The sequence below is a fragment of the Salvia hispanica genome, chromosome 3 (assembly GCF_029641045.1).
Source record: "Salvia hispanica isolate PSC_SH4W2 chromosome 3, Shi_PSC_v1, whole genome shotgun sequence".
Classification (NCBI taxonomy): Eukaryota; Viridiplantae; Streptophyta; class Magnoliopsida; order Lamiales; family Lamiaceae; genus Salvia; species Salvia hispanica.
In genome coordinates, this window is record NC_142694.1 from 773,493 (window position 1) to 787,830 (window position 14,338).

At 38.3% G+C, this 14,338-nt stretch overlaps 3 protein-coding genes and 1 long non-coding RNA gene across 4 annotated transcripts; 2 read left to right on the plus strand and 2 right to left on the minus strand.

Annotated features, from left to right (window-relative positions):
- Nucleotides 1-763: 763 nt before the first annotated feature.
- On the minus strand, nucleotides 764-5,614 carry LOC125214246 (F-box/FBD/LRR-repeat protein At5g56420-like). The gene is made up of 3 exons (XM_089068494.1): nucleotides 5,101-5,614; nucleotides 2,561-2,796; nucleotides 764-805 (listed from the first exon to the last, which is right to left on the minus strand). The coding sequence occupies exons 1-3, from the start codon at nucleotides 5,612-5,614 to the stop codon at nucleotides 764-766; spliced, it is 792 nt and encodes a 263-aa protein (XP_088924620.1).
- Nucleotides 5,615-8,145: 2,531 nt separating this feature from the next.
- On the minus strand, nucleotides 8,146-14,209 carry LOC125215054 (uncharacterized). The gene is made up of 6 exons (XR_007175201.2): nucleotides 14,097-14,209; nucleotides 13,815-14,021; nucleotides 12,246-13,188; nucleotides 12,075-12,152; nucleotides 8,760-10,808; nucleotides 8,146-8,686 (listed from the first exon to the last, which is right to left on the minus strand). It is a non-coding gene; the product is annotated as an uncharacterized LOC125215054 (long non-coding RNA).
- On the plus strand, nucleotides 8,246-10,999 carry LOC125215050 (uncharacterized). The gene is made up of 2 exons (XM_048116348.2): nucleotides 8,246-10,331; nucleotides 10,397-10,999. Exons 1-2 carry the CDS (start codon nucleotides 8,252-8,254, stop codon nucleotides 10,810-10,812), a joined length of 2,496 nt encoding a protein of 831 aa, XP_047972305.2. The 5' UTR covers nucleotides 8,246-8,251; the 3' UTR covers nucleotides 10,813-10,999.
- LOC125214254 (uncharacterized) lies at nucleotides 12,042-14,304 on the plus strand. Its single transcript, XM_048115189.2, has 2 exons — nucleotides 12,042-12,188; nucleotides 12,266-14,304. Exons 1-2 carry the CDS (start codon nucleotides 12,044-12,046, stop codon nucleotides 14,221-14,223), a joined length of 2,103 nt encoding a protein of 700 aa, XP_047971146.2. The 5' UTR covers nucleotides 12,042-12,043; the 3' UTR covers nucleotides 14,224-14,304.
- The last annotated feature ends 34 nt before the right edge of the window (nucleotides 14,305-14,338 follow it).

Below are 14,338 nucleotides of genomic sequence, written 5' to 3' on the forward strand. Positions count from 1 at the left end.
GAGGGGATGGAGAAATGTACCTCTATAGTGTCCGAACTTAATGAAACTGAGGTTGCATTCAGTAATTTAATGAAACCCTAAAAATTTATGTTGAACACCATAATTAAACATGAAAAATTAAGAGAAATAAAACAATAAAAAACAACTAAAAATCTCGATTAATTCCTATCACACTTCATATATTCCATAAATTGAAAATGAAATGATACCTATTAAGCTCACTAATTACCATAGGTTAGCTCGGAGCGGATCAGCTAATGCATATTATACAACATTTGCTAAGACACCAATTAAAACATGACACGTGTATGCTATTTAAGAAGAAAAAATAACAGTTACTAGTATTTTATTTGATCGTAATCCTTCATTCTCCGGCGCATCTCTCATCTGGTTGAATTCTTTTTCCGCTTTAGCCTTTACTTTGGGTTGCCATTTTATTTCTTTCAAATTTTCATTTCTTCACCCAATCTTTATTTCTCTTCTTTGCGTTTTATCACCCTCTCTCTCTTCTTCTGTATTGTGGAATATATTTTGTATAACGTGGTTCAAAGATTTGTCTTCCGGCTTTTTGATTATCAATAAATTAACTTATTTTAAGGATCAAAAGAAATGAACTCTTGATAGATTTCCCAGATCTGCAGTCACCTTACAAAACTCAACGTTTTCAAATAACTGATTTCATTCTATTCAACTTCTATTTATAATCTTCTCCCTCAGAAAGAGAAGGCTGTGTGTGTGAGAGAAAGAAAATAAATGAGTATTCTTAACCAGATGGCGTGAAGAAGAACTTGGTTTCCTCGGCATCCTTCAAGTAAAAAAAGCACAGGGAGATAATCTCAAGATATTGGTTGAAGATAGAAAAGATTTGAGTTGAATTTTAATATTTTTTCTTCTTAAATAGCATACACGTGTCATGTTTTAATTGGTGTCTTAGCAAATGTTGTATAATATGCATTAGCTGATCCGCTCCGAGGTTAGCTCTAAATTTCAAAACTAAATATTAAATGGTAGTTAATCTCATCCATCACGTAAAATAAGAATTAATTGACATCCATTACTCTCATTAATCGTCAATCAATCAACAATACACCCATTAAACTATATTAAACATAAACACACATTTAAATAGATGTAAACCTTGAAATATAATATGCATACAACAAAAATAAAGACTATTTTTGACTAATTCATGATTAATTAGTTTAATACTCTAATTGCATCTAAATTATCAAGTCCACTTTATTCGCCCATATCGATTCAATTCAAAAGTCCAACTTTAATTCATAACACAAATATAATAATTTATAACCTAAATTCTATAGTGTGTTTCAAAGCCTTTCTTCTTCCCTTCTACCCAAAAAACGTGAATCTTTCCTATACTCTTTTCTTTCTACGCGACCCCATTGGGCTTCCATCCCGTTGAAAAATCTTTAATTCTCAAATCAGGATCCCATTCATTCACATTTGACTACGTCTATGGTAGTACGGAATCTCCAACTTCTACAAGTGGCGAAACACATTCGTCAAATGGGCAACACATTCATCAAATATGACCATTTGACGAGTGTGTAGCGCCACTGGTAGAAGATAGAGAGTGGGGGCGTGAACTTGGGAGAGAGGGAGGCGTGTGATTTGTATTTATATAGTGTGTTTCTCATGTATTTATATAGTGCAATATATAAAATCTTTAATTAAATAAATTAAAGATTTGAGAAGATATGGAGGAGGGAGTTGGCGTGAATTTTGGGAAGAAATAAGGAGAAAATTTCGAAATCTAGGCTATTTAATTAGGTTATGATAAGATTTGAGAAGATATGGAGGAGGGAGTTGGCGTGATTTTTGGGGAGAAATAAGGAGAAAATTTCGAAATCTACGCTATTTAATTAGGTTATGATTTCATTTGGTATTTCACGGAGTAAAATAAAATATTAAGGAGCAGAATGAAATAATAATTTCTCCCAATAAAATAGGAAGTAGGTTTATTTAAATCCTAATTTAAATAGAAATAGGATATGGTAAGATTTGCTAGAATATTTATATTTATTCAAATCCTCTACACACATCAGCTCATATATATACATGACACCCTCGATCATTCTTTTGTTCACACCGAATTTCTTAGCACAAATTCATCCATCGCAGCAGGTATTGTTTCTTCCCACATCAACACATTCTTTCAATTGCACATACTTTGCATATTTTGTAATGCAAAAGAAATCCAACAAATGCCCAACTAAATTTTGATAATCAACAATCAAACACAAACTGCCCAAGCTAATCTATACATGTATAAAAGCCGAGTTTTAGCATTTTTTGAAATATTTATAAGTTTTGTCCTCGTTCTTTATAAGGGTGTGTTTGAATTTTCCGTAAATAAAAATTAAAGGTATATGCTTGGAATGTGTTTTGCATGACTACAGTATGTGTTTTTGTGTAGCTTATCTTAAAAGGTTTTTTAAGTTCTTTCTATGAAACTATTTGATAGGGTGTTTGGATTCGAGGAATATGTTAGTAGACTGAAGAACCAATTGGATTTGGAAGTCTCGTGAGCTCGCCTCACCCTCCACGCCTCTTCCGCTCTAGGCAGCTTCTGACTGAAGATGAACAACTCTGAATCATCGTAGAGTGTGAGGGTTGCGGTCAATGTTAGACCAATCGTAGAGCTTCTTGCAGGCTGCATGACCATTTTTCCGGAGCAGAAGTAGTCAAAATTGGATCTCTCATTAACATTTGACGTCTTTGGTAGCACGGGATCTCCGACTTCTACAATATTTGATGAAAGTCGGAGATCCCGTACTACCAAAGACATAGTCAAATGTGAATGAATGAGATCCAATTTTGACCTGCTTCTCCGCTGGAAAAATGGTCATGCAGCCGGTACAGCCTACAAGAAGCTCGGCTTTGACGAGTGGCCTGACATTGACCGCAACCCTCACACTTGAAAGTATATTATTCACTTGTGCATTGACCTGCAAGAAGCTCGGCTCGGATTTTAAATACAAAAGCCATCGATGATGTCTGATCTTAATACAAAGCTATTTACACATTCAGTTTTATTTGATTTTATGTTACACTGCAAAATATTTTTTTATAATATTATTAATGTAAAAATATTATTTATTTATAAGTAAATATAATCGTTCAAAAATTTATGTTCAACACCATAATTAAACATGAAAAATTAAGAGAAATAAAACAATAAAAAACAACTAAAAATCTCGATTAATTCCTATCACACTACATATTCCATAAATTGAAAATGAAATGATACCTATTAAGCTCACTAATTACCAATATGTTAGTAGCTCTAAATTTCAAAACTAAATATTAAATGGTAGTTAATCTCATCAATCAAGTAAAATATGAATTAATTGACATCCATTACTCTCTTTAATGGTCAATCAATCATCAATACACCCATTAAACTATATTAAACATAAACACACATTTAAATAGATAGATGTAAACCTTGAAATAATATGCATACAACAAAAATAAAGACTATTTTTGACTAATTAATGATTAATTAGTTTAATACTCTAATTGCATCTAAATTATCATGCCCACTTTATTCGCCCATAACATTGCCCTCTCATCATCAATACAAATCCTTTCTCATTTTACCAGTGGATGTTTAGAATTGCCAAACCACTTAAACCTTTGTGTTCTTGTTTTTTCTTTGTTATCTTGTTTTCTCAATAATTAGAGATCCAGTATTATAGTCATATTTACCCATAAGGAAACAAGAATCGCAAATATGAAAACAAAATTTAAGTTGTAAAGAATTGAGATATAAAAAGGAATGGATTTTGAGAAGTATACTAAATAGTTAATAAGGAAGAAAGTTTAGAAAATTAATAATTTTATTTTTAAATTTGATTAATTCTACTTTTCGTTTATTTATAGTATATGGGTATATAAAGATATGAAAATAAATCAAATTCTATACTCCATGCGTCCTATATAAATAAGGATATTTTTTAATTTTGGAATGTCCTATAAAAATATCTCATTCTATTTTGTTTTGGTAACTTCATTCTCTCAAATAAGGTGGGTCCTAATTTCCTTTAACAATACAAGATTAAAGAGGAACTAACGAATTGATTGTGGTAATACATTATCCATGTCAAATTGCGAATTTTGTGACGTCCCACCTTGAGACATTTCGGTCAAAAAAAAAATTAAGAGACAAAAGAATGAATATGAAAGAGGGGAGACTTTTAGGAAAAGAGAGATATCGGTGTGAGAAGGATAAATATAATTTCTTTTTTTCCATTCTTATGTCCGATAAAATATGTGAAGAGATACAAAACTATATGTTGTCAAATAAAATATCTATGAAAATAAATAATAAAAATAAGACTAAAAAAATAAAAATCAAATCATCCAATGGAGCTAAAAATACATGTTATGTAATATTGTTGGGTTATGCTTAGTGGCAGTATTTGATTACATAGTTGTATTCTTCTACTTGGTATACTGTTCAACAATAGATAAATTAGGAGAAACCTTGACCTTACAATTGAAAGTCTGTCTCAAATAGTCCATTACACTTTGTAACACTTGGCTAACTGCTGTATGACGTCCTTCCATCACTTTGAGACATTTCATGTTAGAAAATGGAGGAGGAGTTTGCTTCAAGGATTCAACTTTGCTTTGGAGAATCTATCAATCAATTTCAAACAACCATTACCATATATATACATACATTCATGTATTAGTGTGAGGGGATGGAAAAATGTACCTTTATAGTCCAAACTTAATGAAACTGAGGTTGCATTCCGTAATTGGTGAAGCATACTAAGAAAGTTGTAATGATTTTTTTTCCTCCATTGGCTGTATCTACTGATATCATAAATGTCTAAGTAGACGTGTTCCAACGCTGGGAGATCCACCTTTGTACATTCCCAAGCTTTAGGAGCCTCGTATCGAAGCGAGGTTAGCAACGGAGCAGAAATCTCTTTCGCAAAAAAAGGACCACTGATTTGATTGATTTCGAGAGCTCTAAGCTTTGGAGCGTTTATAACAAGGTCATGAGAGTAGTTATCGGTGAGAGTAAGCTTCTCCAGCTGTGGGAGGCCGGAAAAGGGTCTATCTTACGGTGATCATCGCCGAGGACCTTGAAGGTGAGAAGATGAATGGTTTTCAAATTTGGTAAAGATAGGCGTCCGGGTAGTTTAACCGAGCCGAACCCATTCCGGATTTCGAGCTCCCGCAGCGTCTCAGACGCTGCGGGAAGCCTCAGGTGGCAGTTGGAGGACGCGATGCTGAGGGACTGAACGCCGTGGTTGATGGCGTAGAGCAAGCATTCCTCCAAGAATTCTCTGTAAACATAGCCCGGGCCGTCCGCGGAGAGGTGGAAGTCGTGGACGGCGGCTGCGGCGTCGCGGTGAGAGAGAAATTGGGAGACACGTTGGCACTGAGAGAGTATTTTGGTTACGAAGCAGCCCGGGCTGTCCACGCGGAGGCGGAAGCGGAGGGCGGAGACGGAACGCCACAGGTTTTTCCATCTCTTGGAGAGAATCATGGTTTTCACCGCTTCAAATGTGTCCATTTTGTCGAGGATGAGAAGAAGAATATCATCGGGGAGTTGGCTCATTCGGTCTTCCTCCATTGATCTCATACAAATAAAATTCAACAAACACAATAATATTTGTAATATGAGAGAGATAGAGAGTTTATATAGGATAGGAGTACTAATAAAAATAAAACAAATCTAATGAGAGATTCATATTTACCCACAAGGAAACAAGAATCGCAAATATGAAAAAGAAGTAAAGAATAGAGATATAAAAAAGAATGGATTTTGGGAGAGATTCGGTCCTGATTCGTTAGAATACAGATATATAGTTAAGGAATTATTTTTAAATTTGATTAATCTTACTTTTCGTTTTATTTATAATATATAAATCATATTCTATACTCTCTCTTACATAAATATAAGGTTATTTTTTCATAAAATCTTCTTTTATTTTTGGTAACTTCCTTCTCTCAAATAAAGTAGGCCCTATTTTCTATTAACAAAACTATAATTACTTTTTTCCTTTCTATCTCTCTTATTTAGGGGCATGTTAGGGTGCCACCACCCCTTAAAATAACACCATACAACCATTTCTAGCCAATCATTTGTACACGTGGATGAATAATAAGTTGTCACGTGGCCAAAAAAAAAAACAAAAAATTGAAAAAGACGGCCAGCAATTTGCTGGTCTTTATCCAGCAATTTTTCTTGTCCAGCAATATCAGACACACTATACAACAATCTATAGACTGTTGTGTAGTGTTTGTAATATTGCTGTGTAACGTTTATAATATTGTTGTATAAGTGGTGTCACGGTGTCACTTTAAGAGGGGCTGTCATTTTAACACAAACCCTCTTACTTAACCATATTAATTCTAGTGTCATTCTAAATGTCCATAATTTTATGAAAAGGAAAGAGTGTTTTATAAAAGATATACTAAAAGGGTTAATTTTAATTAATTATTTTAAAGTTTAGCAGTACAAATTTAGATACCATCAATATGGCATCTTTAATGGAAGATTTGTTTTATGAATATATAATTGCTCATTGGATCATGAAAAATGTTAAATAAGGAGAAGAATTACTAACGAATTGATTATGGTCCTTAGTCGTTTGCATATCTGTGTTGCTTTATTAATTCGTTTGGGGCTGAATGGTAATCTATAGAGTCCATGAAAAGCAACTTGATTAAGTACATTGTTTCATCGTTAACCACATAAGAGTTGGCATAACTCTACCTTCCCAAGCCTTTTAATGCCATATCACACACTTTTTTGTCCAAAATTCATATGGGTGTGTTTTTTTTTAATTCCTATTTCTGATCAAATACTCATAAATATGTGAAACGATACAACATGATAAGCTCTCAAATCAAATGCTAATAATCTATAAAAAATAAATAATAAAAATAATACCAAACAAATAAAATCAAATCCAATGAAGCTAAAAGTAATAGCATTCGTCTTCGTCGGTTATCTATTCAACAAACATATAAACTAGGAGAAAGTTCGACCTCACATTCGAAATTCCGTGTCAAATAGTACATTACACTTTGTAACACTGTGCGAATTCCACAACGTCCTTCTATCACTTTGAGACATTTTATGTTGAGGAACGGAGGAGGATTTTGCTCAAAGGAACCAGCTTTGCGTTGGAGAATCTATCAATCAATTTCAATTAACCATTACCATATATATACATACATACATATATAACTATATTAGTATGAGGAGATAGAGAAATGTACCTCTATAGTGTCCATAGTCAACGAAACTGTGGTTGCATTCCGTGATTGTAACGGCAACTGTAGCTAGTCTCATGAATGTCTAAATGGACTTGTTCCAACATTGAGAGATTAATTCATTTAGCCCTACTTACATTTAATAAATTATTATCCCACTAATTAAAGCCCAATTTTATACACACAATAAAACCTAAAAACCTAATTATTAGTTCAAATTAAAATCCGTTCACTAGTTAAAAATTTCTACTTCTAAGGAAACAACAGAGATGATAATAGATGTAACGAAATTAACGGAAATATATTGAAAAGAAAAAAAATCAAAGGCAAAAAGAAAGAAGGTAGATTTCAACGACAAACTAAAAAACAAGAAACACTTTCATTTCCATTTGTCTTTGTTGCATCAAATCTATTCATTTACAGGTACCATCTAGCATTGGCTATACCTAATCAGGTTTCTGCTGAATTTCGCTAGGGTTCGTTCCCGAACCCTTCAAAATTCAGCAGATGCCATTGCTTCATTGATCATCTCCTCATGCAACAGGTCAGTCATTAATCCGTTTCTCTTGTTTGGGTGCGTTCTCTTAAAATCATAAATTTCGGTTAAATTCTGGTTGGTAATACGATTTTAAATATTGTTCATAAGCTAATTTCCACGAATTTCAACATTTATCTCAATTTTTCCACGGGATCTAATTTCTATAGGGACGAGACCGACGGGAAATTTTATTATTTTCTCCACACACAAAGCAATTTAAAAATACTTGTCGTGACAAATTAAGATAAGTGTTCAAAATTCAAGATTTTCAAGATTTTCAAGGCCGTTTTTTAAAGTTGCGGGATGGAGCAGAATTTGACCAAAATTCACGGTTCTTCTGACAATTTGCCAAAGCTAAAACTATTGAAAGTAGTGATGGTTTATGTGTGTGTAAATGCATGTAGCAAGTGAGTGTATTGTGTGAAACAAATTACCATCAAAGAAAGAGAGATGGATCAGTTGAGGCAGGTTGGGGAGGTTGTTGGCAGTGTGAAGGCTTTGATGATACTCAAGCATGAGATCTCCATCAACCAGAGGCAATGCTGTCTGCTGGCAGACATGATGCAGCTGGCCTTCGACACGATCTCGGAGGAGATGAGGCGCAGCCTGAGGCTCGACGAGAAAGCCACCAAGTGGAAGCCTCTGGAGCGCCCGCTGAAGGAGCTCCACTGCGTCTTCAAGGAGGCCGAGTGCTACATCCGATACTGCCTCAATATCAAGAACTGGTGGGGGAAGGCCATCAGCCTCCACGCGAACCGGGACTGCACGGAGATGCACGTTCACAACGTGCTGTCCTGCTTCACCGTTGTGATTGAGGCGATTGAGACGGCCGCGGAGATCTCTGGGAGCGACGAGCGGGAGCAGCAGAGGAAGAGGGTGGCCCTCCTGCATAAATATGACCATGAATGTGATGATCCCAAAATTTTCTTGTGGAAGTTTGGAAAACAGTTTTTAGTACCTGCGGAGATCAGGAGCCGGATAGAGACCGCGTGGCGGGAGGATAGATGGCTGCTGTCCGAGAAAGTTCGGGAGAGGAAGGACGAGAAGAGTGAGCAGAAGCTGGCTGAGCTGCTGCTGAGGAAACTAAACGACGTGGAGAGTTTGAAGAAGGTGATGCCGAGCAGCATCCTAGTAGGGGCCGCGGATTACCAAGTGAAACGACGGTTGGGGTCGGGTTACCCTAGCGGGCCGAGCCATCTCAAGGAGATTCATTGGCTGGGGGAGAGCTTCGGGTTGAGGACGTTCGTTGGAGATGTTGCGCCTCTACTCCCCGAGGTTTCTTCTCTGCTTTCGCTGTCGCATCCCAACATATTGCAGCACCTTTGCGCGTTTTACGACGAGGGGAGGAAGGAAGGGTACATTGTCATGGATCTGATGAGCAAGGATCTTGCTTCCTTTGTGAAGGAGCACTCGGGGCAGAAGAATCGCGTCCCGTTCACTATCCCGGGGGCTGTGGATCTCATGCTGCAGATCGCGAGAGGGATGGAGTATTTGCACTCCAGGAAGATGTGTCATGGAGATCTCAATCCTTCCAACATCCTTCTAAAGGAGAGGAACAGCGCCACGGGCGGGTTTCAAGTTAAAGTGTCCGGGTTTGGGATGAGCGCGATCAGGAGCTGTGCTTCGAGAAGCCCTAGGCCGGTTGCTGCTGATGCTGATATCTGGTTGGCTCCCGAGGTGCTGGCTGAGCTCGGTGGGAAATGCAGCGAGAAGGCTGATGTGTATAGCTTCGGGATGCTCTGCTTCGAGCTGCTAACGGGGAAAGTCCCGTTTGAGGACGGCCATCTGCAAGGGGAGCAGATGGCGAGGAATGTGATGGCGGGAGAGAGGCCTCTTTTCTCCCGCCCTACACCGAAATACCTGACTAACCTCACCAAGAAATGCTGGCAGACGAATCCGGATCTGCGCCCGTCATTCTCGTCCATATGCCGGATCCTGCGCTACATCAAGAAGAACCTCATCATCAGCCCTGAGCACGCCCACCCGCATTCGCCTCCGCCTCTTGTGGAGTACTGCGACATGGAGGCCGCGTATCTGAAGAAGTTCGAAGAAGAAGGGAGCGGGAACCTCGCGCCTGTCACGCAGATCCCGTTCCAGATGCTGGCCTACAAGATTATTGAGAAGGAGAAAACCAATAGCAAGAAATGGGATATGGTTCCTGCATCAATCTTTGATGAGGAGCAGTTGACTGCCATGGATGATCTCTTCCTTGTGCCGACTGATCCGAGGTCAGTTTGCTCAGATATCGTTGACAGCAAGAACTCGGCCGTTGATGTGGATCTCAGGACGGTCATATCCGAGACGATGCACTCATTTGTTCCAGAGGCCCCAAGGAAGAGATACACCAAAACTACAACAGCTGAACATGATCAAAATCTCCCATCTGAATCACAAGACAGTAACAACAGATTACCCGAGATCCCGGAGAAGAAATCATATTCGCTTCACAAGACGATGGAATCAACAGCTACGACCAATGACAGCTATGAAGATAAGAAACTAAAAACCATCAAGACCAAATTCATCCCAGGTCAGTTTCTCTTTCTCCCTTTCTAATTCTGATCAACGGCTGAAATTGATGACCCGTACGCGCAGAGTCTCCAAGATCACCAAGATGCGACGCGCCATTGAGTTCACCAGCCAGGGTAAAGAAGGCGTCGACATCAGCAGCCTCATCACCATCACGAGCATTTAGCAAGACAGCGGTGCAGAGTCCAAAGAGGGACGTGAAAAGAACACTACAATCCGGGATGAAGAGCAGCATCTCGCCAGCATCCTCGCCCGCCAGAGAATTTAAAGCAAAGAACGAGAGTTCAATGTGCTCGCCAGCGAGAGTGAAGAAGCCCTACTCCCCGGCTTCCTCGCCATCAAGAGGCTACAATGTATGCCCATCGCCAATCCATCCATCTGCTTATAACACGATGTCATCGCCCATGAATCCCAATGCACGCCCTTCAAGACTTGCTGCTAGGCCGACTGCACTGCCTTTGGATGCCAGTCCCCGAACCTGAAACATAGATCACATGCTCAGCTAGTGTGCTAGACTGTTTTGCCTTCCACACAACATAAAAATGAAGTGAAAATTTTGATACTTTTTTGTTCTTGCCTTGCTGTATAACCAAGCAAAGCAGTTGGTGTAAGTGAGTTATCAATCAGTTTATAATTAGAACATAATATTAATATGTTTCTTCTTAAATATATGAACCCATGGTGATATTTTTAGCTCATACTTACAAATATTACAAACATACTTAACTTAAATTCATTGTTCAATTAATAGCTCAGAATCAAAATTTTCAACCAACTATACTTGAAGCTGACATGTATTACAGGAAGTTGATTTGGCAACACTTCCATTGTTTTGAAAAGATACATATTACGAAATTGATTTCAACTAATAATGTCTATGTAAATAAATCAATTACGAAATTCCTTAGCTCGACTACATAGCTAACCAATCGATACTTAATTTGTCGATGCTCGACTCGACTCGACTCATTCGCACTCCTATAAATACTGATCCAAGGAAGCTATTAACAACCAACTCCATCACCATGTCTAATTCCAATCACCACTCCAAAATTTTACCAGATTGAAGACTGAAACTGCCAGTGTGGTGGTGGTGGTGGTGACAAGTGATAACTAATTTAGACCAGAGGCTCTAAAAAAGAAAAAAATTAAATAATGTAGCAAGGCATGAGATTATAGTATTAAAATTTTCTATTTGTAACAAATATATTGCTCCCTCAAAATAAAATAATTACTAAATATATGGTGGTCTGTTTATTATTTCATCTCCCCATTTCATCTCTTCCCTTCACCCCTGAGGATTTTAAATCTTCACCATTTTCTCTCTCATATTCAGGTAATTTTGTTCTTGTCATGCATTTCTTTTATGTTTTTGTAATTTAGTTGAGACTTTCCAGAAAACCTTTACCTAAATCAATCAATGCATAATTCTCCTATTATTTTACAATACATGTTACATGATTGTTCATATCTGCAATTCATTGAATTTACATGAAAGGAAAGTATATGAGGAATAGCCGAATAGGTCTCAGGCTAACCATTCTTGATATTGATAATTAAATTCATGCAAAAGTGATCAAAATCATGCATTAATCTTCATAGGTTTGAAACTATTAGTATTAGTATTATTGATTTAGATGGCCAAACTGTGATGAGACTAACATTGTAAACCACAACATGATGCTGCAGATTAATATACAGAGAGAAAATGAGATGAACAAAGGGGGTGAAGGGAGAGGCAGACCTTCTTTAGAATTCAGGGGTGTGGCAGAGATGGCAAAGCAACAATGGAGAGCCAAGTCCTTCTGCAATCACATCGATCCTGACAAGGAAGAACAGCTCAAACGAGTCAAAATAGGTACACGATGTTATCTTCAATTTCGATATTTTCAAGAAATTGATGCAAGAAACTGACAAGTATTATGATGTGTGCAGCGGTGGGGGATCAAGTGGACAGCGTTCTTAAGATCGTGAAGGATATAAACCGCGGAAACAGAGAGAGGAACTTGAAGAAAAAGTCGCAAGCAATAGAGCTCATCCAAGATTTCCACAATCAGTATGAAAAACTCTACATTCTGTATGAGAATTTGAGGGAAAGGGTTAAGAAAAGTGTTGAAGACTCCTCTCCTGCTCCCGACACGGATGCAGAATCAAATTATTGGAATGGTGGAAATGACGAAGAATTTGAAAACTCTGACGTAGAAGATACTTTGACTTGTTCGAGTGAGGTGACTAAAGTAATGAATAGCGAACCAGGGTCGCCTTTCGACTATCTGAGGGACCTCGAGAATCAAAGGGACAAGGCTGGGATAAGAGATCTGGAGGCACAGCTTGCTGTGTTGAGGATCGAGGTTTCTACCCTCCGCGCACACAGGAGACGACTGGAAGAGCAAGTGGAGTGGAGGTCCAACGAAGCTGTGCAAGCACAGGACGCCATTTCTGCACTAGAAGCTCAGATAATGGAAATGGAAGCTGAGAGCAGAGAGCAAGAGGACCTTTTTAGCTCCTCCAGGAAGCAATTCGAGGATAATAAGCAGCTCTACAAGACTAGAATCGCGGAGCTCGAAACCCAGGCTGAAGGAATGCAGCTCGAATTGAGCAGTTTGAAGCATCAGAAAAGTGAATTGCAAGAAGGGCTGTTGGACGAAACTAAGCACTGGTCATCTGAAGTCGAGGGCCTAATGGAACGAGTCAGTTCACTGCAGGAACAGCTAGAGACTGTATATAGCGACAAGGAGGAAATGGTGCTGGAAATTGAAAAGAAATCAGAAGAAATATCACATTACTTGCTTCAGATAGACACCCTGAGAAATGAGCTGTGTTTGAGTGAGCAGCTAACAGCGCGGGAGAAGGAAAGCCTGCAAGTTAAGGTACATGATTTGGAGTCAGAGATAGATTCATTAAGCATCACCAAGAGCAACTTGGAAGAGCAAATGAACCACGAAGTGTCTCAATCGAGGTTAGAGAGAGAGACGCTAGAAGAAAGAGTGTCTGAACTGCAGAGAACTATTGCTACGAGGGAAAATGAACTATCAACTGGACAGCAGAAGTTGAAATACTTGGAAGAAGAGGTTGAAAGTGTCACGAGCAAGATGGAGACGTCAGAAAATGAGAGAATCCATTTGCAGGTGGAGTTTGAAGCCTTGAAGAATGACAAGAAACTAGTGCAGCGCGAACTGGACAAGGAGAAAGAGCGAAACAAATCCCAGTTGGAGAAAATGGCCAAGTCGAACTTCCATAACGTGGAAAGAAAAATAGAAGAAATGGCTGTAGTTTTCCGGAAACAGTTTGAAGACCAATACAGGATCCTGAGCCGTAGGATAAGGGTTGCAGAACAGCTACAAACTGAAAACAAGGAGTGGTACCGAAAGACAAGGGACTCGTATGAGAATGATAACAGGGAACTCAAAGAGATGACAGCCAGAACGTCTACTGAACTGAAGAATGTGAAGGACTTGACGGTTACAGCAAACGAATTACTCACAATGATAGACTCAAAGACCTTGAAATTCAAGCAATGCACTGCCAAACTCCAGAATAAGATGTTGAAAGCCTCGCATGGGATCAACTCTGTGAAACAGTGGGCAGCAACGAAGAACAAATCTATGTCACACTTGAAAGACGATTTAGACTGCTTGCTAGCTCAGCTTGATGACAAGGAAACCGAGATATTGGCATCCCAGGAGAAGGTCTGCAAGTTAGAAGATACGGTGACAGAATTAGAGAAAATTATAGAAGAGAGAGAAGATGAAATGCAAATACTTACAGAGGAGAAGAGGGAGGCTATACGGCAACTATGTATATGGATAGACTATCACAAAGGCCGATCGGATTTCTACAAGGATTTGTTGTCTGAACACAGGAGACATGATAACATCTTGGCTGCATTGTAAGAATTTTGTAACTCGGTAACCATAGCTACCTGGAACCATCAAACATCATTCATCTAAACAGCAACATACAGTTACCATGCATCTCGAAGTTTTTGCTGAATTAAACTTAGCACCA

Bases quoted from the DNA above. Each gene is read 5' to 3' on its own strand.
- LOC125214246 (XM_089068494.1), bottom strand. From the start codon at position 5,614: ATGGAGGAAGACCGAATGAGCCAACTCCCCGATGATATTCTTCTTCTC. The intron at 2,797-5,100 runs GTAAGATAGACC...TGTCTTTGGTAG, and splicing joins GGTCCTCGGCGATGATCACC to TACGGGATCTCCGACTTTCA. The intron at 806-2,560 runs GTGAGGCGAGCT...TTTTACTTGAAG, and splicing joins GAGCGGAAGAGGCGTGGAGG to GATGCCGAGGAAACCAAGTT.
- LOC125214254 (XM_048115189.2), top strand. From the start codon at position 12,044: ATGAACAAAGGGGGTGAAGGGAGAGGCAGACCTTCTTTAGAATTCAGG. The intron at 12,189-12,265 runs GTACACGATGTT...TGATGTGTGCAG, and splicing joins GCTCAAACGAGTCAAAATAG to CGGTGGGGGATCAAGTGGAC.
- LOC125215050 (XM_048116348.2), top strand. From the start codon at position 8,252: ATGGATCAGTTGAGGCAGGTTGGGGAGGTTGTTGGCAGTGTGAAGGCT. The intron at 10,332-10,396 runs GTCAGTTTCTCT...CCGTACGCGCAG, and splicing joins CAAGACCAAATTCATCCCAG to AGTCTCCAAGATCACCAAGA.